At 47.2% G+C, this 26,876-nt stretch overlaps 1 protein-coding gene across 2 annotated transcripts in view; it reads right to left on the bottom strand.

Annotated features, from left to right (window-relative positions):
- The window catches only part of RMDN2 (regulator of microtubule dynamics 2), a 296,636-nt gene that overhangs the window by 55,225 nt on the left and 214,535 nt on the right, over positions 1-26,876 (bottom strand). For both annotated transcript variants that reach the window (XM_063918055.1, XM_063918056.1), the window contains exons 6-7: positions 12,486-12,561; positions 1,512-1,589 (exon numbers count right to left, since the gene is read on the bottom strand). In XM_063918055.1, the coding sequence (XP_063774125.1) occupies positions 1,512-1,589; positions 12,486-12,561 (154 nt within the window). The remainder of the gene's footprint in view (positions 1-1,511; positions 1,590-12,485; positions 12,562-26,876) is intronic.

Raw genomic sequence — 26,876 nt, 5'->3', positions numbered from 1 at the left:
GACGGGCAAACTGATGTACTGCAATGGCTCCGTGTCATCCAACTCCAAAACAGCCACAGACTACCCTTCATTTCAATAATAAATGAAATAGCAATATTGCCACATAACTCACGCACTATGCTCCCCACATACCGCTCACTTGCTCCAAAATTCCACCACATTCCAATGAGATCTGCAACTAGCTCCAAACAGATTTCCTTACATTATCTCAAGCTTACATGAGTCCTCAGATGTGATCTGACCCCCAACTACCATATGCTATTCAGACCTCCGCACATGACCCCCATATTATTCAGAACTTTAACATGTGATCCTACATACCACTCTGACCTCTGCACATGCCCCTCACCATACCACTCAGACCATTGTACATGCTTCCCTCCCCCTTCATACCACTCTGACCTCTGCACATGTCCCTCACCATACTAATCAGACCATTGCACATGCTTCCCTCGCCCTTCACATCCACTCAGACCACATGCTCCCACCATACCACTCTGGCCTTCGCACATACCTCTATCCCTCTTCGAACCATACAGACCTCGGCACAAGGCTGCCTCCCCATTCATACCACTCAGACATCTGCATATCTCTCCCTAACTCTTCATACCTCCACACATACCCCCTTCCATATTCCATAGCACTCCAGACTACCACACATGCCCCCACTACTTACCTCCCAGACCTTCACACATGCCCTTCACACCTTCGCTCTTATTCTATGTTTTATAACAAAGCCGATAAAAAGCCATATTGGGATACAGAGCTGTGGGCTACAGCAATGATGTAAACATTATACTATATCATATATTACATTGTTGTTACTTAACATCTTACTCTCCTTTTGGTTTAGTTCTTATGGAACCAACTACAAAGAAAAACAGAACATTTTCAAAACTCTAACACACAAATGTAATTACCATATCACTGACTTGGCATGGTTTTTTCATAAACTAATGAAGTGACAGAAAGACAAACAATAGTGATTTCACTATGAAAGAGCAAGAGAAAATACACTACTGTCTGGATAGCAGTAGCATTACTGCCTGGATAGTAGGTTTAACTTTATACCCTGATGAATCACCATCCAAAAGGAAATTCATTAAGTCCAAATACTGTACGTGTGAGTCACGTGTCTTGTAGGTGTTAGGGTGTGAGGCGGGCTGATCTTTTTCCCTCTTAATATAAAGTACAGTCATCTATTTTTAGTAGCTTGTATTAACTTCTATGGGCATTCTGCAGTCTTCTGAGAGGACGGTATTAGTCACACAAAAATAAGTTATTTTTATTTAATACCTCAAATAACATTTCCCGTAGTTATACAGCAATAATACAGGATATAGATTCCCTGTAGATGTGCTTGGAAAAGAAAACAATATGTATATGAAAGGCATATTCCGCAATACAGTAACATCAGTTAATACTATAGTATGGATGTCCTATATTCTTGGCTATATCTTACACTATTTTGTTAGAAACATATGATGCTGCAGAGAAGTGGAGATACTTACAGCATAGCACCATCTGCCTAAGAGGTAGTACTGAAGAGGGTCCTGTGGGTGAAGTTCTATTGCTTTGTCCAGATGCTCCTGAAATATGAAAAACATTACAGTACTGTTTAAGATGATAACAGCAAATACAGTGACTTGCAAAAGTATACAACTACACAAAAAGTCAATGGATTTGCCTGTTTACAAATAGTGCTTACATCAATTGTTCCAGGTCCGTAACTAGGGTGCGAGCAGTGCCGCCACAGATCCCTATCGCAGCACCACCCCTCACCCACGGCCCATGAATCTGGCTAGCAGGATGCCCAGAACAGGAACCCTGCAGCCAGAATTACTACTGCAGTGCTGTCCAGAGCATCCTTTGGAAACTCCAGACATACACACTGCAGCTCATACAGCCCCGGACCTCCAGGTAGTGCTGTAATTCCTGGCGATGGTGGTCCTGCCCTCTCTGCGTAATGTCATGCATTCAGGTGGCATTGTCGCCCTGTTACGGCATAGTATTGGTCCAGAGAACAAAACATGATCTTAAAGTACTTAATCAAATTCCTAATTCATTATTTGGGTGCAGATTTTTTTATTTTTTTATTTTTTGGGGGAGGGGGAGGGGGAGAGGTATATACCTCTGCAAGCCAATGTAAACAGCTTGTTTAATCAACATGAATTCGGGGGAATGGATTGAAACTCTATAAATTGGTTTTACTACATTACCTATAACTGCATTCCAGGGCTTTAAAATTACAAAGGACAGAACTACTATTACTATTAAGATATAGTTACCACTAGCTGGTGGGGATCGATATGAGATCCCGCCGGCCGGGATGGCGAACAGCAGAATCCCAACATCGGCATCCCAAGCAGCGGAATGCTGGCAAGGGCGCGAGCGCAACTAAGCCCCTCGCGGCAGAGCCGTAACTACGTGTGTGCCAGGTGTGCCTGGCACACAGCGCAGTTGCCCTCAGGGCGCAACGGCCAGCATTCTATGTCAGCGGCTTATAATGAGTCAAATTGACTCATTACAAGCCGCCTGTGCTGTGTGCGCCGCCGGAGGAGAAAAGGAGAGGAGCAGCGTCAGGGGAGGACCCGGAGGAGGAGGAGGGAGGGGGGCTGGAGCCGCAGCAGCGCTATGTAATTGGTAGCGGTGCGTTGCAACAGTCCCTCTCCTTCCGTATTGGCTGGCCGGCGCTCCAGTGAATAGCTGGGATGCGCTTCCCTCATCCCAGCATTCACAGCGGCAGCGGCCAGCCAATGCGGAAGGAGAGGGACAGCTGCAGCGGCGCCACCCATTACACAGCGCTGCTGCGGCTCCCAAGTCACCCTCCCTCCTCCTTCTCCCCTGCCCGGGATCTGCCAGCACCGAGGAGCCTGACTGCCTGAGCCAGCGGGGGGAGATGGTAAGTATCTGTCTGTCTATCTATCTATTCTGTCTGCTGTACTGTGTAAAAAGGGGACGCTGTCTGCCGTAATATGTAAAAAGGGGACGCTGTCTGCCATAATGTGTAAAAAGGGGGCGCTGTCTGCCATAATGTGTAAAAAGGGGATGCTGTTTGCCGTAATGTTTAAAAAGGGATCTCTGTCTGCCATACTGTGTAAAAAGGGGACGCTGTCTGCCGTACTGCGTAAAAAGGGGGATGCTGTCTGCCGTACTGCGTAAAAAGGGGGACGCTGTCTGCCGTACTGTGTAAAAAGGGGACGCTGTCTGCCGTACTGTGTAAAAAGGGGAAGCTGTCTGCCGTAATGTGTAAAAAGGGGGACGCTGTCTGCCATAATGTGTAAAAAGGGGACGCTGTCTGCCGTAATGTGTAAAAAAGGGGGACGCTGTCTGCCGTAATGTGTAAAAAGGGGACGCTGTCTGCCGTAATGTGTAAAAAGGGGACGCTGTCTGCCGTAATGTGTAAAAAGGGGGACGCTGTCTGCCGTAATGTGTAAAAAGGGGGACGCTGTCTGCCGTAATGTGTAAAAAGGGGACGCTGTCTGCCGTAATGTGTAAAAAGGGGACGCTGTCTGCCATAAGGTGTAAAAAGGGGACGCTGTCTGCCGTAATGTGTAAAAAGGGGGAAGCTGTCTGCCGTAATGTGTAAAAAGGGACGCTGTCTGCCATAATGTGTAAAAAGGGGGACGCTGTCTTTCGTAATGTGTAAAAAGGGGGACTGTCTGCCGTAATGTGTAAAAAGGGGGACTGGCTGCCGTAATGTGTAAAAGAGGCTCTACCTGGTGTAGTGGCGCTACTGTGCAACGTAATTTGAATAATGGAGACTACTGTGCACCGTAGTATGAATTGGTATTATTTTGTGGCCACACCCCTTCCCCATGAAGCCACGCCCCTATATATTTTTCACGCACCTACGGCGCGCACTGCCCCTATTTTACATAAGGGGGGTCGCCAATGCCGTTTCTTGCACACAGCTTTAAAATGCCTAGTTACGGCACTGCCTCGAGGGCTTGCTGTGCTCGCCACGCTGCAGGCTCGGTGGCGAGCATTCTCCCTCTATGGGTGTTGTGGACACCCATAGAGGGGGAATCACCGACCTCACCGGTATACCGGCAGACGTATGGTGGCCCTGTTGGGATCCAAACGTCGATATTGTGACAGCCGGCGCCCCAACTATTGGTATGCTGATTGCATACCAGATGTTGGTTGCCTTGGTACGTATAGAATAGTGTAGTGTAGTTTGTTAGCATGAAGCACTTTTAGAATTACCATTCAAATGGACAAATACTTGTAAAAGGACAGTATTAGTATAAAATCTTGACTATACAAGAACTTTAAATATACCAAACACACTTTAACAATGAAAAGGTAGAAGCAGGTTTATTTTCCCACAGAAGCCCATTCTCATAAAACATACATGAAAGTGCAATTACCTTTGTAAAAATTATAATTTAGTACGAGGTAGGCTATGTAATTAACTTCTGCAAAAAAAACATTACTGTGACAAGTCATTTAAAATTGACAAGAAAGTTGGCTCACAGACAAATGCTTCTTCCATTTTGTGACGTTATGTCATTTGGCTGCGGGTTGCTAAGCTGAGCTACACTGTAATAGCACAATTTATACTGATACTTGATTGGTTTAGGCAGAGGTGTAGCTAGGTGCCATGGTGCCCAGAGCAAGGGTATGTTTTGGCACCCCCTCCCCTTTACTGAATCGGGTGCATGTGACATTTGAAAAGAAAAATATAAAAAAAATCCTAAAGTCCTGACAGGATCGGTTCTAGACCTTGTGGAGTTCAGGGCAAAAGTTTCCTTTGGGCGCCCCACCATGTCTAAAACAGGGACAGTGCATGCAAAAGGTGCGCAACAAAAAATAGGTTTTTAATACCTACCGGTAAATCCTTTTCTCCTAGTCCGTAGAGGATGCTGGGGACTCCAAAATGACCATGGGTATAGACGGGATCCGCAGGAGACATGGGCACACTATAAGACTTTGAATGGGTGTGAACTGGCTCCTCCCTCTATGCCCCTCCTCCAGACCTCAGTTATAGGAACTGTGCCCAGGGAGACGGACATTTCGAGGAAAGGATTTTTGTTACACTAAGGGTGAGATACACACCAGCTCACACCACAAACACACCGTACAACTGGATCAGCAGGAATACCAGATAACAGTATGAACGAAAACAGCAACAAGCTGAACATAAGCGATACACAACCTTCGTGTAACCGAAAACAACAAGTATCAATACAACTGCAAGTAACAGTCCGCACTGGGATGGGCGCCCAGCATCCTCTACGGACTAGGAGAAAAGGATTTACCGGTAGGTATTAAAATCCTATTTTCTCTTACGTCCTAGAGGATGCTGGGGACTCCAAAAGGACCATGGGGTCTATACCAAGGCTCCAAACTGGGCGGGAGAGTGCGGACGACTCTGCAGCACCGATTGAGCAAACATGAGGTCCTCATCAGACAGGGTATCAAACTTGTAGAACTTAGCAAAAAAGTGTTTGAACCCGACCACGTAGCTGCTCGGCAAAGTTGAAGTGCCGAGACCCCTCGGACAGCCGCCCAAGATGAGCCCACCTTCCTGGTAGAATGGGCCTTCACTGACTTCGGCAACGGCAATCCAGCCGTAGAATGAGCGTGCAGAATCGTATTACAAATCCAGCGTGCAATAGTCTGCTTGGAAGCAGGATTTCCAATTTTGTTGGAAGCGTACAGGACAAACAGAGCCTCCGTTTTCCTAACAATAGCCGTTCTGGCGACATAAATTGTCAAAGCTCTTACGACATCGAGCGATTTTGGCACCGCCACGGCATCCGTAGCCACAGGCACCACAATAGGTTGATTTATGTGAAACGAAGATACCACCTTCGGCAGAAATTGTTGACGAATCCTCAATTCCGCTCTATCCTCATGGAAAATCAAATATGGGCTCTTGTGAGACAAAGCCGCCAATTCCGACACCTGTCTGGCGGACGCTAAGGCCAAAAGCATGACCACTTTCCAAATGAGAAATTTCAACTCAACCTTTCGCAAAGGTTCAAACCAGTGAGACATAATAAATTGTAACACCACGTCAAGATCCCACGGTGCCACGGGTGGCACAAACGGAGGATGGATATGCAGCACTCCCTTCACGAAAGTCTGAACTTCAGGAAGGGCGGCCAATTCTTTTTGAAAGAAAATAGATAAAGCCGAAATCTGCACTTTGATGGAACCCAATTACAGGCCTGCATCCACGCCTGCCTGCAAAAAATGGAGGAAACGACCCAGCTGAAACTCCTCCGTAGGAGCTTTCTTGGCTTCACACCACAACACATATTTTCTCCAAACGGTGATAATGCTTTGCCGTGACCTCCTTTCTAGCCTTATGGAGAGTGGGGATGACTTCCCCGGGAATACCCTTTCGAGCTAGGATTTGGCGTTCAACCTCCACGCCGTCAAACGCAGCCGCGGTAAGTCTTGAAATACGCACGGCCCCTGCAGTAACAGGTCCTCTCTGAGAGGAAGCGGCCAAGGATCTTCTGTGAGCAATTCCTGAAGATCCGGATACCAGGCCCTCCGTGGCCAATCTGGAACGACGAGTACTGCCGGAACTCTTGTTCGTCTTATGATCCTCAACACTTTTGGAATGAGAGGAAGTGGAGGGAACACATATACCGACTGAAACATCCACGGAGTTACCAGGGCGTCCACTGCACTGGCTTGGGGGTCCCTTGACCTGGAACAATAACTCGGAAGCTTCTTGTTGAGGCGAGACACCATCATGTCTATTTGAGGAATTCCCCAATGCCTTGTCACTTCTGCAAATACCTCTTGATGAAGAGCCCACTCTCCTGGATGGAGATCGTGTCTGCTGAGGAAGTCTGCTTCCCAGTTGTCCACGCCCGGAAGGAAGACTGCTGACAGAGCGCTCACGTGTTTTTCCGCCCAGCGGAGAACTCTTGTGGCCTCCGCCATCGCCGCTCTGCTTTGTTCCGCCTTGGCGGTTCACGTACGCCACCGCTGTTACGTTGTCCGACTGAATCAGGACAAGTAGACCTCGAAGAAGGTGTTCCGCTTGCAGAAGGCCGTTGTAAATGGCTCTTAACTCCAGAACGTTTATGTGGAGACAAGTTTCCTGGCTTGACCACTTTCCCTGGAAACTTCTTCCTTGTGTGACTGCTCCCCAGCCTCGGAGACTTGCATCCGTGATCAGCAGGACCCAATCCTGGATCCCGAACCTGCGTCCCTCCAGAAGGTGAGAACTTTGCAGCCACCACAGGAGAGAAATTCTGGTCCTGGAAGATAGACTTATTTTCCAGTGCATGTGCACGTGAGACCCAGACCATTTGTCCAGCAGGTCCCACTGAAACACCCGGGCATGAAACCTGCCAAACGGAATGGCTTCGTAAGCCGCAACCATCTTCCCTAGCACTCGAGTGCATTGATGAATCGACACTCTTGCCGGTTTCAGAATCTCCTTGACCATGCATTGGATTTCCCGAGCTTTTTCCGCCGGAAGAAACACTCTCTGCAGTTCCGTGTCCAGGATCATGCCCAAGAAGGGCAGCCGAGTTGTCGGAATCAACTGAGACTTTATTTAGAATCCAACCATGATGTTGCAGAACCGTCAGGGAGAGTTCCACATTTCTTAGCAACTGCTCCTTTGATCTTGCCTTTATCAGGAGATCGTCCAAGTACGGGATAATTGTGACACCCTGCTTGCGTAGGAGTACCATCATTTCCACCATCACTTTGGTGAAGACCCTCGGGGCCGTGGAAAGCCCAAACGGCAATGTCTGAAATTGGTAATGATAATCCTGCACCGCAAATCTCAGGAAAGCCTGATGTGGAGGATATATCAAGACAAGTAAGTAGGCATCTTTTATGTCGACTGACGCCATAAAATCCCCCCTTCTAGACTGGAGATCACTGCTCGAAGAGATTCCATCTTGAACTTGAAAGTTTTTAAATACAGATTGAGGGATTTTAAATTCAGGATCGGTCTGACCGAGCCGTCCGGCTTTGGCACGACAAAGAGGCTCGAATAAAACCCTTCTCCCCGTTGGGACGGGGGTACCGGGACAATGACACTCTGGAGACACAGATTTTGTATCGCAGCACTCACTACTTCCCTTTCTGGGATAGAAACTGGCAAGGCTGATTTAAAAAAATCAGTGGGGGGGGGGGGCACCTCCTGTTTGTACCCTTGGGACACTATGTCTAACACCCAAGGATCTAGGCTCGAGTGAAACCAGACCTGACTGAAGAGTCGGAAACGCGCCCCCACCGGCACGGACTCCCGTAGGGGAGCCCCAGCGTCATGCGGTGGACTTGGCAGAGGCCGGGGAGGACTTTTGGTCCTGGGAGCCCGACACAGCAGGCAACCTTTTTCCCCTTCCTCTGCCTTTTGAAGCAAGGAAGGACGAGCCTCTTCTTTTTTTGCATTTAATAGGCCAAAAGGACTGCATCTGATAATGGGGTACTTTTTTCTGTTGTGCTGGAACATAAGGAAGAAAAGATGACATACCCGCTGTAGCGGTAGACACCAGGTCAGCGAGGCCATCACCAAACAAGACACTACCTTTATAAGGGAGAGCTTCCATAGCTTTCTTGGAGTTGGCATCCGCATTCCATTGATGAATCCACAGCGCTCTCCTGGCCGAGACTGCCATGGCATTGGCCCTTGAACACAAGAGGCCAATATTCCTCGTCGCATCCTTTAGGTAAGCTACAGCGTCCCTGATATAACCGAGAGTCAAAAGAATGTTATCCCTATCCAGGGTACCCATGTCAGATGCCAAATTATCAGCCCACTTAGCAATAGCACTACTCACCCAAGCCGACGCCACGGCAGGTCTGAGGAGTGCACCCGTAGTGACATAAATGGCCTTTAATGTCGTTTCCTGCTTACGATCTGCAGGATCCTTGAGGGCAGCAGTGTCGGGAGACGGAAGCGCCACCTTCTTGGACAGCCGGGACAGAGCCTTGTCCACATTGGGAGAGGACTCCCACTTTTCCCTGTCGTCAGAGGGGAAAGGATATGCCATAAAAATTCTCTTGGGAACCTGCCACCTTTTATCAGGCGATTCCCAAGCCTTTTCACAAAGAGCGTTCAGTTCATGAGAGGGGGGAAACGTCACCTCAGGTTTCTTTCCCTTATACAAACAAACCCTTGTATCAGGAACAGCAGGTACTTCAGAAATATGTAAAACATCTTTAATAGCCACAATCATGTACTGAATACTCTTAACCAATTTTGGATGTAAACTGGCCTCACTATAGTCGACACTGGAGTCAGAGTCCGTGTCGGTATCCGTATCAGCTATTTGGGTAGATGAACGCTTTTGTGACCCTGAGGGGGCCTGTACCTGGGACAAGGCGTCCTGCATGTATTTTCTCCACGTTTGTGTCTGAGAATCAGATTTATCCAGCCTCTTAGACAATAACGCCACATTTGCATTCAATGTACTCAACATATTCACCCAATCAGCAGTCGGCGGTGCCGACAGAGTCACTCCCAAATCCTTCTCTGCGCCCCCAGTCACTTCCTCCGGGGAGAAGCACTCAGCCTCAGACATGTCGACACACCGTACCGACACACACACACTCACACTGGCAATAGGGGACAGACCCACAGGGAAGCCTGTTAGAGAGAACACAGAGGGAGTATACCAGCTCACACCCCAGCGCCCATATACTACTGAAAAAATAATATATGATCACTGCGCTGTTTTAATAGCACCAAATGACTGTGCCCCCCCCCCCCCCCCCCTCCCCCGTTTTGCTCCCTGTACTTGATAAGGAGAGTGGAGGTCCGGGCCAGCGTCTCTGCAATGTCTGTGAAGAGAGAAAATGGCGCTGGTAAGCTGTAGTCCCGCTCAATTTCAAACATTTATACTGGCGGGGGTCTTATATTTAGTGCCTAGGCACTTGAAATATGCTTTCTTGACAGTTTTATAGCCTCAGTAACCTGCTGCCCAGGGCGCCCCCCCTGCGCCCTGCACCCTGCGAGTGCTGTTGGTGTATGTGTGGGAGCATGGCACGCAGTGCGATCGCTGCACTGTACATCCATTACTGAAGTCTTTTGCCGTCACTGAAGTCTTCTTTCTTCTGTATACTCACCCGGCTTCTTTCTTCTGGCTTCTGTGAGGGGGATGACGGCGCTGCTTCGGGAACAAGCAGCTAGGCGCACCAAGTGATCGAACCCTCTGGAGCTAATGGTGTCCAGTAGCCTAAGAAGCAGAGCCTTTAACTCAGAAGAAGTAGGTCTGACTTCTCTCCCCTCAGTCCCACGATGCAGGGAGCCTGTAGCCAGCAGGTCTCCCTAAAAATAAAAATCCTAACAGTAAGTCTTTTCAGAGAAACTCAGGAGAGCTCCCCTGTGTGTGACCAGTCTCTCTGGGCACAGAATCTAACTGAGGTCTGGAGGAGGGGCATAGAGGGAGGAGCCAGTTCACACCCATTCAAAGTCTTATAGTGTGCCCATGTCTCCTGCGGATCCAGTCTATACACCATGGTCCTTTTGGAGTCCCCAGCATCCTCTAGGACGTAAGAGAAATATAGAGTCATGTCTTCGTGGCTAAGGGGCGTTGCCAAAGAATAGTACCAATTCTCATTATACCACACAGTAGTACCGCTTATACATGTTACACACAGTAGAGCTTCTTATACATGTTATGCCACAGTAGAGCTGCTTGTACATGTTACTCTGCAGCTTCTAATGCAGATATAGGTACTGCAGCATCAATGTAGAGAGAGGTGCTGTAGCAGCCGGGGCAAAGAGAGGTGCTGTAGCAGCCGGGGCAGAGAGAGGCGCTGCAGCAGCCAAGGCAGAAAGAGGTGCTGCAGCAGCCAGGGCATAGAGAGAGATGCCGCAGCTGCTGGGGCAAAAAGAGATGCTGCAGCAGCTGGGGCAGAAAGAGATGCTGCAGCAGCTGGGGCAGAAAGAGGTGCTGCAGCAGCTGGGACAGAGAGAGGTGCAGCAGTAGCCATGGCAGAAAGAGGTGCTGCAGCAGCAGGGGCAGAGAATGGTGTCAGCTGGGGCAGAAAGAGGTGCTGCAGTAGCTGGGACAGAGAGAGGTGCAGCAGTAGCCATGGCAGAAAGAGGTGCTGCAGCAGCGAGGGCAGAGAGTGGTGTCAGCTGGGGCAGAAAGAGGTGCTGCAGCAGCTGGGACAGAGAGAGGTGCAGCAGTAGCCATTGCAGAAAGAGATGCTGCAGCAGCTGGGGCAGAAAGAGGTGCTGCAGCAGCTGGGGCAGAGAGAGGTGCTGCAGCAGCTGGGACAGAGAGAGGTGCAGCAGTAGCCATGGCAGAAAGAGGTGCTGCAGCAGCGGGGGCAGAGAATGGTGTCAGCTGGGGCAGAAAGAGGTGCTGCAGTAGCTGGGACAGAGAGAGGTGCAGCAGTAGCCATGGCAGAAAGAGGTGCTGCAGCAGCGAGGGCAGAGAGTGGTGTCAGCTGGGGCAGAAAGAGGTGCTGCAGCAGCTGGGACAGAGAGAGGTGCAGCAGTAGCCATGGCAGAAAGAGGTGCTGCAGCAGCAAGGGCAGAGAGTGGTGTCAGCTGGGGCAGAAAGAGGTGCTGCAGCAGCTGGGGCAGAAAGAGATGCTGCAGCAGCTGGGACAGAGAGAGGTGCAGCAGTAGCCATTGCAGAAAGAGATGCTGCAGCAGCGGGGGCAGAGAGTGGTGTAGCAGGACAGAAGTAACCCTGTTGCACAGCTACAAGCAGACAGTGAGACATATAAAGAGGGTGGGCAGAGCTCCGGCATGTGCCGGCTGTCAATGCCTCCTGCTGTCATCTCTAGCCTGCCCTGTTCCCTACCTAGTTTCAGAGTCAGCGTGCACCCTGTCTGCTTCTCCTGCTCTTTGGCTGCCTGTACAGCGGACCAATGTATAGCGGGTGGTGGGAGGTTGTGTGGTTTCAGGCAGCAGCATGCCCTCTTAACTTATCCAGCGCCCGGAGCTCGCGCTACTCCGGAGCCTCCCTCGCTACACCCCTGGGTTTAGGACACTCTTTAGGTTTACTGGGTGCAAACAGGCTCTTTCTAGTCCACAGAACACGCTGATTTTGCACTGCTTAGTGATGCCTGAGATCAGAAGTCAGTCATCACTTTCAATAGTACACTTTATATGATATTCTAAATAAAATGACTGTGGTGCATGAATTAATGGTTAATTACTCTCATGACATCTCTCAAATAAATGAGACTAGATTCTGGGATAAAATTGAAGCATAAGGATGAGGTTGTCTAAAGATATTGTAGACTGGACTTTATTTTGCATCTTGAGTAGTTCTATCATGAATCGTAGTTCAGCTAATAGAAAAATGGGTCAGTGTACCTGAGTGTTTGGAGATTACCCCTGGATTTTGATTAATACAAACATAACTTGGTCATTCTCTGACATTAGACCTGAACATGTGTAAGATAAAAAGCTGCTCATTTTCTACCACGTTCTAAGAATCCTGTATCTAAGTGTCTTTCAGTGGGACATAAAACCATGTGGTGGTCAACAAGCTTAGTTTTATTTCACTTTCTACAAATCCGATTATACATACCTTAAACAGATAGCCATTCTTGATTTTATTCTGTACACTGTCGAATTCAGACATATAGCCGCACATTATTGCATACCTGCAAAACAGAAACCATCTACCATGATTAGTCAGAGCAATGATGTCCAACTCAGCACTCGGGCCCTCATTACGAGTTGATCGCTCGCTAGCTACTTTTAGCAGCCGTGCAAACGCATAGTCACCGCCCACGGGCGAGTGTATTTTCGCTTTGCAAGAGTGCGAATGCCTGTGCAGCCGAGCGGTACAAAAACATTTTGTGCAAAACAAGCCAGCCCTGTAGTTACTTATTCTGTGTGATGATTGCAGCGACGAAGGTCCCGGAATTGACGTCAGATACCCGCCCTGCAAACTCCTGGACACGCCTGCGTTTTACCAAACACTCCCAGAAAAAGGTCAGTTGACACCCATAAACTCCCACTTCCTGTCAATCTCCTTGCGATCGGCTGTGCGAATGGAATGGTCGGTAGAAGCAGTGCAAAACAACGATGTTCTTTAAACAATCGCTACGCAGCGAACAACGGCGGCTAGCGATCAACTCGGAATGAGGGCCCCTGTGCGAAAATGAACACATTTGTGTTATAACAACATCCTTGCAGACCAAGTACTATAAAAGAAAATATTTCATAATAGAATCTATTGAGGTTATGAAGGAATGTGCAAGTCATCAGAAAGTCTTTTTTGTCTGCCTCCAATTGGAAAGCCCAACTTTAAAATACGTTTATAACTACTGTATATTGTCTAAATTCAGTTAGGCAGCTTCCGTTGCAGCCCCCAACAAAGCACAGAAACAGAGGTTGCAACAAGGGGGTTATCATTCTCACTCTCAACCCAGTGTGAAATATATTGACATAAAAACTCTTCTATTCAGCTACAAAGCTTTCAGAAATTTAACAGGGGGTTTTAACCAATGACCTTTGAACAAAAAATACACTGCTCAAAAAAATAAAGGGAACACTAAAATAACACATCCTAGATCTGAATGAATTAAATATTCTTATTAAATACTTTGTTCTTTACATAGTTGAATGTGCTGACAACAAAATCACACAAAAATTATCAATGGAAATCAAATTTATTAACCCATGGAGGTCTGGATTTGGAGTCGCACTCAAAATTAAAGTGGAAAAACACACTACAGGCTGATCCAACTTTGATGTAATGTCCTTAAAACAAGTCAAAATGAGGCTCAGTAGTGTGTGTGGCCTCCACGTGCCTGTATGACCTCCCTACAACGCCTGGGCATGCTCCTGATGAGGTGGCGGATGGTCTCCTGAGGGATCTCCTCCCAGACCTGGACTAAAGCATCCGCCAACTCCTGGACAGTCTGTGGTGCAACGTGGCGTTGGTGGATGGAGCGAGACATGATGTCCCAGATGTGCTCAATTATTATTATCCTTTATTTATATGGCGCCACAAGGGTTCCGCAGCGCCCAATTACAGAGTACATAAACAAATAATCAAACAGGAAAACAGCAACTTACAATTGACGACAATATAGGACAAGTACAGGGTAAATAAACATAGCTACATCAGCAGATGACACTGGAATAAGTATCAGGTGGCAGAAGACTGCTTGATTTGGTGCAGCTGAAGATTATTAAAGTAAGAAAAGGGTAAGCACATGAGGGAAGAGGGCCCTGCTCGTGAGAGCATACATTCTAAAGGGATTCTAATTGGATTCAGGTCTGGGGAACGGGCGGGCCAGTCCATAGCATCAATGCCTTCGTCTTGCAGGAACTGCTGACACACTCCAGCCACATGAGGTCTAGCATTGTCTTGCATTAGGAGGAACCCAGGGCCAACCGCACCAGCATATGATCTCACAAGGGGTCTGAGGATCTCATCTCGGTACCTAATGGCAGACAGGCTACCTCTGGCGAGCACATGGAGGGCTGTGCGGCCCCCAAAGATATATCACCCCACACCATTACTGACCCACTGCCAAACCAGTCATGCTGGAGGATGTTGCAGGCCGCAGAACATTCTCCTTGGCGTCTCCGGACTCTGTCACGTCTGTCACATGTGCTCAGTGAGAACCTGCTTTCATCTGTGAAGAGCACAGGGCGCCAGTGGCAAATTTGCCAATCTTGGTGTTCTCTGGCAAATGCCAAACGTCCTGCACGGTGTTGGGCTGTAAGCACAACCCCCATCTGTGGACGTCGGGCCCTCATACCACCCTCATGGAGTCTGTTTCTGATCGTTTGAGTAGACACATGCACATTTGTGGCTTGCTGGAGGTCATTTTGCAGGGCTCTGGCAGTGCTCCTCCTGTTCCTCCTTGCACAAAGGCGGAGGTAGTGGTCCTGCTGCTGGGTTGTTGTTGCCTGTCTCCTGGTAGCGCCTCCATGCTCTGGACACTACGCTGACAGACACAGCAAACCTTGCCACAGCTCACATTGATGTGACATCCTGGATGAGCTGCACTACCTGAGCCACTTGTGTGGGTTGCAGACTCCGTCTCATGCTACCACTAGAGTGAAAGCACCGCCAGCTTTCAAAAGTTACCAAAACATCAGTCAGAAAGCATAGGAGCTGAGAAGTGGTCTGTGGTCACCACCTGCAGAACAACTCCTTTATTGGGGGTGTCTTGCTAATTGCCTATAATTTCCACCTGTTGTCTATTCCATTTGCACAACAGCATGTGAAATTGATTGTCAATCAGTGTTGCTTCCTAAGTGGACAGTTTGATTTCACAGAAGTGTGATTGACTTGGAATTACATTGTGTTGTTTAAGTGTTCCCTTTATGTTTTTGAGCAGTGTATATAAAACTTCAAGATATGAAGGAGCATATTTATCAATTTTCGTATGCAGATGCAGCTTTGAGGGAATTTATCAACAAAACTTCAGCTGGCTCAGCGCATCTATTAAGATTCTGGCACAAGTATAGTGATAGAGATGGAGGCTTACCCATTGTGCATGTATAAGAAACCTTAGCCACAGGAGGGAGGGGGTGAGCGACCTGTCTTCTAGAGAGGCATCAGGAGATCCCTGTTTGGTTGGACATACCCCACAGGCAGAACTTGCTCACACCAACTAAGCTTCTCCGAGCTTGTTAGATAGCCCCATTATGAGTACTATGGGGATTGCAAACTATTGGCGATTATGGCAAAATTAAATAACACCCCTATTTTGTACAATTATAATGCTGGAGATATTATGGAAATAATAAAAAGCAGTCTTACTTAACTTTGCCCTAACCCTGCAAATACATCCGTTTTAGAAGAATTTAAAGCACAACACCATTTATAAATACAACTCGAAGTCTATTACAAGCCTTGCACCTAGAAGCAGGATTCTGTATTAGTGATTTATAGGACATTTTCCTATTAAGCACCTTGTCCATGACATCAGTTTACTATTTCCTACAAGAATAACGAGGTGACTTTGGCTAAGTATCAATTTCCAAATTATTATTATTATTATTATCCTTTATTTATATGGCGCCACAAGGGTTCCGCAGCGCCCAATTAGAGTACATAAACAAATAATCAAACAGGAAAACAGCAACTTACAGTTGATGACAGTATAGGACAAGTATAGGGTAAATAAACATATTTACATCAGCAGATGACACTGGAATAAGTATCAGGTGGCAGAAGACTGCTGGATTTGGTGCAGTTGAAGATTATTAAAGTAAGAAAGGATAAGCACATGAGGGAAGAGGGCCCTGCTCGTGAGAGCTTACATTCTAAAGGGGAGGGGTAGATAGACAGGGGTGACACAGATGGGGTACATAGAGGGCGTAGAAAAGAGGGTTAGGATGAGATTTGGCTGGGTTTGGTAAAGAAGTGGGTCTTGAGAGCCGTTTGAAGTTTTGTAGCGAGGTGGAGAGTCTAAGGGGGAGAGATAGGGAATTCCAGAGAAGTGGTGCAGCACGTGAAAAATCTTGGAGATAGGAGTGGGAGGAAGTAATCCGTAGGCAGGAGAGTCGGCGTGCATTAGCAGAGCGAAGAGGACGGGTGGGAGTGTAAAGGGAGATAAGGTCAGAGATGTAGATGGGAGAGGAGTGGGTGAGGGCTTTGTAAGCGAGTGTGAGAAGCTTGAAATGGATTCTGAAAGGGAAGGGGAGCCAGTGAAGGTCTAGTAAGAGAGGAGAGGTGGACGTAGTGCGTTTGGTGAGAAAGATGAGCCGGGCAGCAGCATTGAGGATAGATTGGAGTGGAGAGAGGTATTTGTCAGGAATGCCAGTCAGGAGGAGATTACAGTAGTCCAGTCTGGAGATGACCAATGAGTGGATAAGAGTCTTAGTAGCATCCTGGGTCAGAAAGGGTCTGATCCTGGAAATATTTTTTAGATGAACACGGCAGGTTTGTGAGAGGTGCTGAATGTGTGGTTTGAAGGAGAGGGAGGAGTCAAGGATTACGCCAAGACAGCGCACTTGGGGGCTAGAGGAGATAGTAGTGCCATCAATAGATAATGAGATTGTATGAGGTGAGGTTATGCGGGAGGGAGGGAAGATGATCAGCTCGGTCTTAGACATGTTAAGTTTAAGAAAGCGCTGGGACATCCAGGAAGAGGTAGCAGAGAGACAGTTGGAGATACGAGTGAGGAGAGCAGGGGAGAGGTCTGGAGAGGAAAGATAGCATTGGGTGTCATCAGCATAGAGATGATATTGGAAACCAAAAAAACTAATGAGCTTACCTAGTGAGGACGTATAGAGAGAGAAGAGAAGATGACCAAGGACAGAACCTTGGGGTACCCCTACAGTTAGTGGAAGTGAGGGGGAGGTGGAGTCATGAGAGGAGACAGAGAATGAACGGTCAGAAAGGTAGGAGGACAGCCAAGAGAGGGCATTGTCACGTAGACCAATAGAGTGAAGGATTTGCAGTAGGAGAGGATGGGCCAGTGTCAAAAGCAGCAGAGAGATCAAGCAGAATAAGTGGAGAGTAGTGTCCCTTAGATTTAGCAGCATGGAGGTCATTGCAAACTTTTGTAAGGGCAGTTTCAGTGGAGTAGAGAGGACGGAAGCCAGACTGGAATGGGTCAAGCAGTGAGTGTGAGCAAAGAAAGGAAGTAAGGCGGTTGTAGACAATACGCTCAAGGAGTTTGGAGGCAAAAGGGAGGAGAGAGATGGGTCGGTAGTTGGAGAGTGTTTGGATCAAGGGTAGGTTTTTTAAGAATAAGAGAGATGAGTGCATGCTTGAAGGCAGAAGGGACAGTGCCTGATGAGAGGGAGAGATTGAGAAGGTGGAAAAGATGGGAACAAGCAGAAAGAGAGAGGTAGCGGAGGAGGCGGGAGGGGATAGGGTTAAGTGGGTGAACGGACAGGAACGAATGAGGGCCACGACTTCCTCTCCAGATGCATGGGAGAAAGATGTCAGAGTAGGTGCAAGGGATGGGGATGGTTGGTAAGGGATGGGAGAAGGCTGGTTACTGATGGTCTGGTGTGATGTGATGTCCTGACGTATGGAGTCAATTTTGGATGTGAAGTAAGTGGCAAAGTCATCCTTAAATTCATAAAAAGTAATTTATTACCATACTATTGCTAATATCGTGACATAACTACAAAGGAAACTAAACTAAAGGAAATAGTGCCTTAATATGTTCGTTATCTGTCACAGAAACTGTATGAGACCATGTAATTTCTAATTATTTATGTTAACCACAAACACAGATGGTATTATACGTAATTTAACCTCAATGGGATGTTTTTAATAACATGCTGCAAAGAGCAATTGTGTGTTGTAATTCCAACAGACCAAATGCATAATTATGTAACAAAACATGATAGAGGACCCTACTGAAAAGAGATTACATTCTATGGGGCATAGTACATGGCTAGTATTCACAGAGTACGATCCTATGTATGCTTTATTAAACTAACTGCAAACAACAGTCATTTTAGGGGTACTAAAATCCCAAACAAACCTAACAATATTACCAGGAAGCATAAGGGAAACATGATGACACAGTACTTTCTGAAGGACTGCTTATAAAGGAAAACTTACCATCCAGTAACATACCGTAGCGAGGCACAGCAATCAGAACCAGTAGACTAACCTTGGACTGTGTACTGTGGTGCTCCTAAGCATTTGGCGCCCTGGACAAGAGAGAACAGGAACTACCAGTATTCCACATTACCAGCAATTAGTTAAACTTAATATGATAAGACTGAGCTTATAATCTTCCCACCTTCCCAAACAGCCTCCTCTCCCTCAATTGTATTATCTGTTGACAGCACCACCATCTCTCCTGGCCCACAAGTTTGCTGTCTTGGAGTTATCCTTGACCCCACTTTCCTTCCAATCACACATTCAGTGACTCTCACAATCCTACCGTTTCCATCTCAGAAATATCTCCAGGATCAGACACTTTCTCAATGCTGCTGCTCCCCTTCCGAACCCAATTCAGACTTCTCACCCTCACTTCCAAGGCTCTCCCCCAATTCTCTCCCATCGTACACATTCCTCATAAACCTTAACAAATGTAGTAGCACCAGCTGAAACAATCTGATGGAGGAGGTGACGCCAAATCCTAGAGGGAGTTTTTACCAACTTTCGCAAGACCACAGAACTGGAGGAAGCTGTCCAGGAACTTGCTCTATGAGGACTGTGACATGCGTTAAACAGACTCAGTTCTGGTAGGAGGTCACTCTATTTGCGAATCTATTGTATTTTTACATGCTGGATATTTTCTTATGTTTGTAAATGCATCATTAAAGTGACATATACAGTTAGGTCCATATATATTTGGATACTGACATTTTTTGTAATTTAACGGTTTACCACAACATATTGTCGATGGTATCAAAGGCATAGAACCTAAGAAACGTATTCACTGAAGACTACGTAGCCACCTTGTACAATTGTTCTAAGGACGCGCCACAGCGGGCCGCCCAAGAAGGTCCAACAGACTGAGAAGAATGGGCCTTAATCAAAGCCGGAACTGGAGGATTAGCTTGCGTATAAGCATGTGCAATTACCATTCTAATCCATCTGGCCAGTGTTTGCTTGTAAGTAGGCCACCCACGTTTGTGGAAACCAAACAGTACAAAGAGGGCATCTGACCGCCTAATGGGGGTTGTACGGTCCACATATATACGTAGGGCCCTAACCACATATAAAGTCCGTTCTTTAGCCGACAATGCTGAATGGATAAAGGCCAGAATCACAATCTCTTGGTTAAGGTGAAAGGATGAAACCACCTTAGGTAGATAACCAGGCCTAGTTCAGAGAACTGCCATATCACAGTGAAAAATTAAAAAGGGAGGATGACAGGACAATGCACCGAAGTCTGAAACCCTCCTTGAAGAGGCAATAGCCAGCAAGAAAATGACCTTGGCCGTAAGCCAGTTTAGGTCTACTGATTCAGAAGTTCTTGAAGAGCCCTCAGTACAAGAGACAGGTCCCATGGAGCCACTGGGAGGCCGAATACGTACCACACCCTGAAGAAATGTGCGTACATCAGGTATGGAGGCAATCTTGTGTTGGAAACATACCGACAAGGCAGAGATATGTACCTTGAGAAAGGCAAGCCGAAGGCCTAAGTCCAAACCTCTCTGGATAAAATCCAGAATTCTTGAAGTTCTGAATTTAGAGGCATCATAATTCTGAGCAGCACACCAGGTGAAGTACGAATGTCAATCTGTAATATATCCGGGCAGAAGCTGGTTTGCGGGCCTTCAGCATAGTCTGAATAACAGCCTCCGAGAACCCTTTGGTCCTTAGGAGTGATGCTTCAAGAGCCACGCCGTCAAAGCCAGACTGATCAGGTTCGGATACAGGCAAGGGCCCTGCTGTAGAAGGTCTTGTCGCTGAGGAAGCAGAAGGGGACGCTCTGCCAAGAGTCCCTGTAGGTCTGAGAACCAGCGACTTCTTGTTTGAACTTCTCAAGGACCCTGGGCAGAAGTGACTCTGGAGGGAATATGTAAGGCAGACAAAAGTTCCACGGGACTGCCAATGCATCCATGAACGCCACCTAAGGATCCCTGGTTCGTAATCTGAAGACTTGAACCTTGGGATAGTGTCGAGATGCCATGAGGTCCATGTATGGGAGGCCCCATCGGTCTACCAGGAGTTGGAAGACTTCTGGATGAAGACCCCACTCTCTGGAGTGAACGTTCTGGCAACTGAGGAAGTCCGCTTCCCAGTTTAGGGCACCTGGAATGAACACTACCGATATGGTCGGTATATGGTGCTCCGCCCATTGAAGTACAGATAGATCCACAGTAATCTTGGCCTCTTTGCTGCGGCTAGGCACACCACGGTTTATTTACATAAACCCTTCATCTATTGTTCTCAGCTGCAATACAATACAGAGAACAATACAGCAGGGGATTAAGTCCGACTGCCCAGTCTCAGTTAATCCTATTAAAGGCCAAAATAAATGTGGACGCATCTGTATCTTGGATACTTCCAACACTGTTATCCGCCTTCGGGTACCGCCTTGATGGTTGATGTAGGCCACCGTGGTGGCACTGTCTTATTGTACAGAGGCGTGTTCTGTACCAGTGGAAGAGCCAGAGAGAGTGCATTGAACACTGCTCTCAATTCCATAATATTGATGTGAAACAGGGATTCTTTCCTGGTCCAACAACCCTGAAAGGAGTGTTGCTCTGTAACCGGTCCTCGACCCCGAAGATTCGCATCCATTGTTAGTAGGACGCAGTTGGGGATCCAGAAGTGACGGCCCATGCTCAATTGCTGGTCCTGTAGCCACCAGGACAGTGACGAGCGAACCTCCAGAGTCAAGTAGATCATCTGAGATCTGATCCGATGAGACAGGCTGTTCCACTTGGAAAGGATCAAACGTTGTAGAGGGCGGGAATGAAACTGAGGGTACTCTATCATGTCGAAGGACGACACTATCAGACCAAGCACTTGCATCGCCGAGTGTACTGACACTCTGGGGCGACGAAGGAAGTGTCATATCCTGTCCTGAATTTTCAGGACCTTGTCTGGAGAAAGAGTCTTTGACTGTGGGTCTCCAGAAGTGCCCCTAGGTGTACCATGCTCTGAGATGGAACCCAGGGAGAACTGTCTCCAATTTACCAGCCACCTGTGGGCTTAAAGGAAAGTTAACATTAGTTGGAGATGACTGAGGAGAACTTCCTGTGAATTTGCCAGGATCAGAAGATCATCCAATTATGGCAGGATTCTGATCCCCTAGCGATGGAGGTAAGCAGTCATGACAGCCATGACCTTGGTGAAGATCTAGGAGCTGTCGCCAGTCCAAATGGCAGAGCCTGGAATTGGTAATGTAGGTTGCCAATGGCAAATCGCAGGAACTGCTGATGTGACTTGGCAATAGGAATATGCAGATATGCATCCTGTATACAGTATATCCAGGGATACCATATAGTCTCCAGGTTCCATAGCCAGAACTATCAAGCACACAGTTTCCATACAAAACTTTGATACTCTCACAAACTTGTTCAAATATTTGAGTATGGGCCGGTGTGACCCGTTGGGTTTGGGTACCAAGAACAGGGTCGAGTAATAACCTCTGCCCCTTTGGGACTGAGGAACCGCCACAATCACTCCTGTACGGAGGGACTCGACCACAATTTGCAGAGTTTGCGCTTTCAGCGGGTCTGTGGTGAAGAACTGGTGAGGGGGACATCCCTTAAATGAGACAGTGTACCCCTGAGAGACAACTTCTAGCACCCAAGCGTCTGAAGTGGTGGTGTGCCAGACCTGGGCGAAGTGCAGAAGTCGGCTTCCCACCCTGGGGTCCACCAGGCTGCAGGCTTGTCAGGCTTAAAGGCAGGCTGCCGGGCTGCCCAGGGCTGTTTAGCCTTAGCCTTGGATGGTTTGGGATTGCGAGACTGTCTAGTGTATGACTGACCTCTCGCTTTTCCCTGAGGCAGAAGGAACGAAAAGTGGCATTCTTGACCTTCTGAGAAGGATTAGTAGCGGGGAGAAAAGCTGTCTTGGCAGCCGCCAGTTCAGGCACTATTTTATTTAGGTCTTCCCCAAACAGAATGTCCCCAGGGAAGGGGAGGATTTCAAAGGTTTTCTTGGAATCTAGAGCTACTTTCCACAGTCTCAACTACAGAATGCGGTGCGCCAGAATGGACGTAGCAGATGCCTTGGCGGCCAGCACTCCTGCCTCAGATGATGCCTCTTGTATGTAATAAGAAGCAGTCTTAATGTGAGACAGGTATTGTCTGCTTTCCTCAGAGATATCCTCGGGTAGCTCATCCTCCAGTGCCTGAACCCAAGCTTCTATGGCCTTTGCAGCCCAAGATGCAGCTATAGCAGATCTATGAATAGCTCCTGTAAGGGAGTATATAGATTTCAGGCACCCTTTGATACGTTTATCAGTCGTTTCCTTCAGAGAGGTGACTGTAGTAACTGGCAGAATGGATGACACCACAAGGCGGGCGACATGAGAATCCAGCGACGGCGGATTTTCCCATTTGTTACACAGCTCTGCAGGGAGAGGATAATGAGCTAAAACCCTTTTGGAGACAGTGAACTTTTTGCCTGGGGTAGCCCAGGGTTCATGTTTGAAGTCCAACAAATGATCAGAATGGTGTAATACAGTTTTAACCACCTTCTGCGTTTTAAACTTGTCAGTATTTTTAGCTAATGTAGTGGAATCCTCCTCCTCAGAGAGTTGGAGGATATGTTTAATAGCATGTTCACCAGTGCATAACATCTATGGACATAGGATAATCCTCATCTGCAACACAGGAGTTTGTGTCAGTGAGAATAGTACGCTCCCCCTCCTCTTTAGATGAAATATCAGTGAGGACAGTAGATTGTGTGGAAGAAGTAGACCGCTTGGAGGGGTTAGAGACAGAATAGTCCCACAGGGGACACACATATCTAGCCAGCGACTGATTAAGCTACTGCAATTGATTAGTGAATTTTCCGCCCACGGGTTCAATAGGGACAATTTGAGGAGGTAGTGCTACAGGCGGACCCATTGGGGGTGCAAGGCGTTCTACCATAGTACCCAGTAATTATGAGAATGCTGCCCATGGGGGCTCCTGAGTAGGGGCAGGAGTAGCGGACTGACTGGTAGACATATAACAAACAGTACATAGACTGTCACGTAATATGCCCCCCTCAGCCAAACCGGCTGAGCGCACTTTGCATGACATTAATACAGGGGCTGCAGCCTTTTTGCGCCCATTTTTATTAGACATTATGATAATGGAAACAACTGGACTTATATGGTACGATAAATGCAGTGTAAACAGTACAGAATACTTAATGCAAGCAGTACAGGATACAATATGACTGTGACACGGATTAATATACTTATATATGCATATAGGTAAAACCTGTGTTACTTATATTCTAACCCAAACGCACCTTAGCACAGGGTATAGAATAATAGGGAGATATATCTGAGATTCACTTGAAAGTGAAACCAGACAGCAGGTAGAGGCTATCAGTCACACACAATGCAGAGATTATATCCCACTAATACTGCACTGGACCCCTATATCACAGCACAGCCCGGAGACTGGAGGATATAGCAGACAACTCGTACAAAATGATCTGCAGGTAACACTATTCTCAACTAACACTGTCTTATGAGACAGGTATGATACTCAAGTGTTTGTAAAAATCAGTCCTGTTCAGGCGTTTTTACAGGGAGACATTGCGCAGCAACCCTGGAGAACAGCTGCTGCTATGCTGTAAGATGACTGCCCTGTGTCTCTTGTGAGGGAAGTGGGAGAGTGAGGCAGCTCAAGGGTGAGAAATCTGCTGTAGATGGCGCCCAAAGGCGCGGGAGGGGCTACAGGTCAAGTGCTGCCTCCCCTATGCTGGTCTTCCACCCCATGTACTGCAGGGACTTATTAAACTAGGTGTTAATACACCTAAACCTGTGCGATTATGCCCTGGTGGTCTAGTAGGGTCCCTGCTCGGAGACAGTGTCCACTCCAGTGCTGCGGTCCATCTACCCAAATCACGGTCAGAATGCGATTTAATAGCGGGTACCGCTAGGAGACCTTCTTACCTGCCTCCCGGGGGGTGGTCTTCAGTATGCCGAATGTCGGGATCCCGGCGCACAGTATACCGGCGCCGGAATCCCGACACCCGGCATAGCGACAGCTATTCTCCCTCGTGGGGGTCCACGACCCCCCTGGAGGGAGAATAAAATAGTGTGGCGCGCGTAGCGCGCCACCGTGACTGCAGCGAGCGCAGGCTCCTTTGCACTCGCCCCGCTGTTGGTATGCCGGCGGTCGGGCTCCCGGCGCCGGTATGCTGGTCGCCGGGAGCCCGAGCGCCGGCATACCGTACTACACCCCCTCCCGGTAGTAGCCACGTGAACCCAGGGAGCATTTCACGGTTGTGCCTATGACTCGGACGTCTCCACCGTAAGTACCCGGGCAAGCCAGTGGGAGTATGCGGCATCACTTAAGAGGTGATGGAGTTGCAGCGCTGAACTCACCGTGACTTACAGTGCTGCCAGCACATGAAGAATTAAGTAAATTTCTTGTAAAAAAAACAAAACAGCAACATGTTTAATACCCTGTTACTGCAGGCACCAACTACAAAACTGAACTCACAGTTCTTGGAGGCGGGATAATAGAGGAGGGCCCCAATGCATCCAGGGACAGCTAAAGCTTTACCTGTTGGTGCCTGGATCCAGATCCATCTCTACACCACGATGTTTCCCTATGGAAACACTATGTACCCTGCTGCAGAAACGTGTTTTTTGCTTTGATCATGCTCACTTACAGGAACCCACAAGCTGACCAGCTGGGCCTAAATCTAACTTTGACAGCGTGGTTTCACACCGCAGTTTTCTCTGTTAAGTGAGAAAGAGCAAAAGCTGTCTAGCTGGTGTAGACCCAAGGTATTTTATTTTTAACTATTTGTTTACTAGTGGAGCTTCTGCCATTAACTTAAATAGCCAATTAAGTACAATGGGGACAGTACACTAAAAACCCTCTTGAAATGGCTGGACTATAATAATTAATGGGAAGCATTGAATTCCTATTGCCACAATCCAAGGTAGAATGCATGTGAATTACATAAGCACATGTACAAAAATCTAGTATTTGTAATGCATATGTATTCCCGGCGGACGGGACGCCGTCTGTCGGTATTCCGACAACGGCGTCATGCGGCAGCGTGGCGAGAGCTACGAGTCCCCTTGCGGGCTCGCAGTGCTGCCCCATGTGGTACTTTCACGATATACCTACATTGAAATAATTTAACAAAACAAAAATTCTTCCTTCTTTGTTCCCATAAGTTGTTGCTTTCCTAGGTCAGTACTCTCACCCACTAAAATTCTTCTACAAACAAAAATCTTATTTTTAGCTAATAAGGATTGATAATCCATGACAATTAAAAGGATCAGAGTGAACTGAATCCTATAGTGGTTTTATTTGATTTGGGGCTCCAGAAGAAGAAAGAAATTTTTATGGCCTGAGGAAACTACAAGTCAGGGGGGGATCACAATTTCTTTCAGCTATATTATGGTAGCTATAAGCTAGGGAGTATTACTGTATATTTGACTAAAATCAAGAGTTTATTTGCTCATTATTAAAAATGTTTACATGGTAAATCTTGGGGTATGTCTTTGTGTAAAGAGACTAGAAGTCTAGATTATTTTTTATAAAACAGCAAAATTGTGCAAGGCGTACAAATACCATAACAACTTGGCAATGCAAGTCACCTTTGCACATAAGAATAGTATTTGCATGTAAATCAATGTCTTGATCAGTTCCTTTAGCTACTGTACTTGAGACACAGTGCTCTGAATAGCACATTCCTACTCCTAGACAGAGGCAGACTGTTCCAGTGTCTTTTCACCCTGTGCCCCTCACTAAATGCATTCAATGCAGTCACTCACATATGCCGCTTTCCCCACTGAGAACCAGGCACAGGTCATTCTCTCATATAACAAAGCCATCCAAACATTTTCAGAGAGCCTCTATTTTCTCACTCAGCTGCTAATACATAAACCATTAAAAAAAAAAGAAAGAATATGTTGTGAATTCAGCATCTGGCACAAGTGGACTAAACTCCAAGTTTCATTCAGTTTAATATGGAACAAAATTGTGTGTATATAACAAAATCAACCCAGAAAACAACTAGGGACACAACTAATTATGTGGTTGCAATTAATCTGCCAGTGAAAGGCAATACTACAGTTTCTCAAAAAGTAAACACAGTAGTTGGCCTTGCGTGAGTCTTGGCGAGATTGTCAAACATTGTGGGGAAGGATGTAGCCTGTGATCAAAGAGCACGGAAAAGAATCTGGCTAATCTTGCTGGTGCTCCTGTCAGCTGCAGCAGTGGCGTGCAAGGACTTCTCAAAAGGAGGGGGTATAGTAGCTAGCAGGGTCAATAGAGTTCATTCATTAAAGCGGCAGCTCCTTATACATCTAAATACTACTATTTTCATTTACCAGTGTAAAGTTCTTGACTGTTTGTGATAATTTCAGTTTTATCCAGTTTCTTT

Source organism: Pseudophryne corroboree, chromosome 4 (assembly GCF_028390025.1).
Source record: "Pseudophryne corroboree isolate aPseCor3 chromosome 4, aPseCor3.hap2, whole genome shotgun sequence".
In the NCBI taxonomy this organism is placed as follows: Eukaryota; Metazoa; Chordata; class Amphibia; order Anura; family Myobatrachidae; genus Pseudophryne; species Pseudophryne corroboree.
The sequence above is the reverse complement of the archived record's forward strand: the minus strand, read 5'-3'. Positions and strand labels throughout refer to the sequence as shown.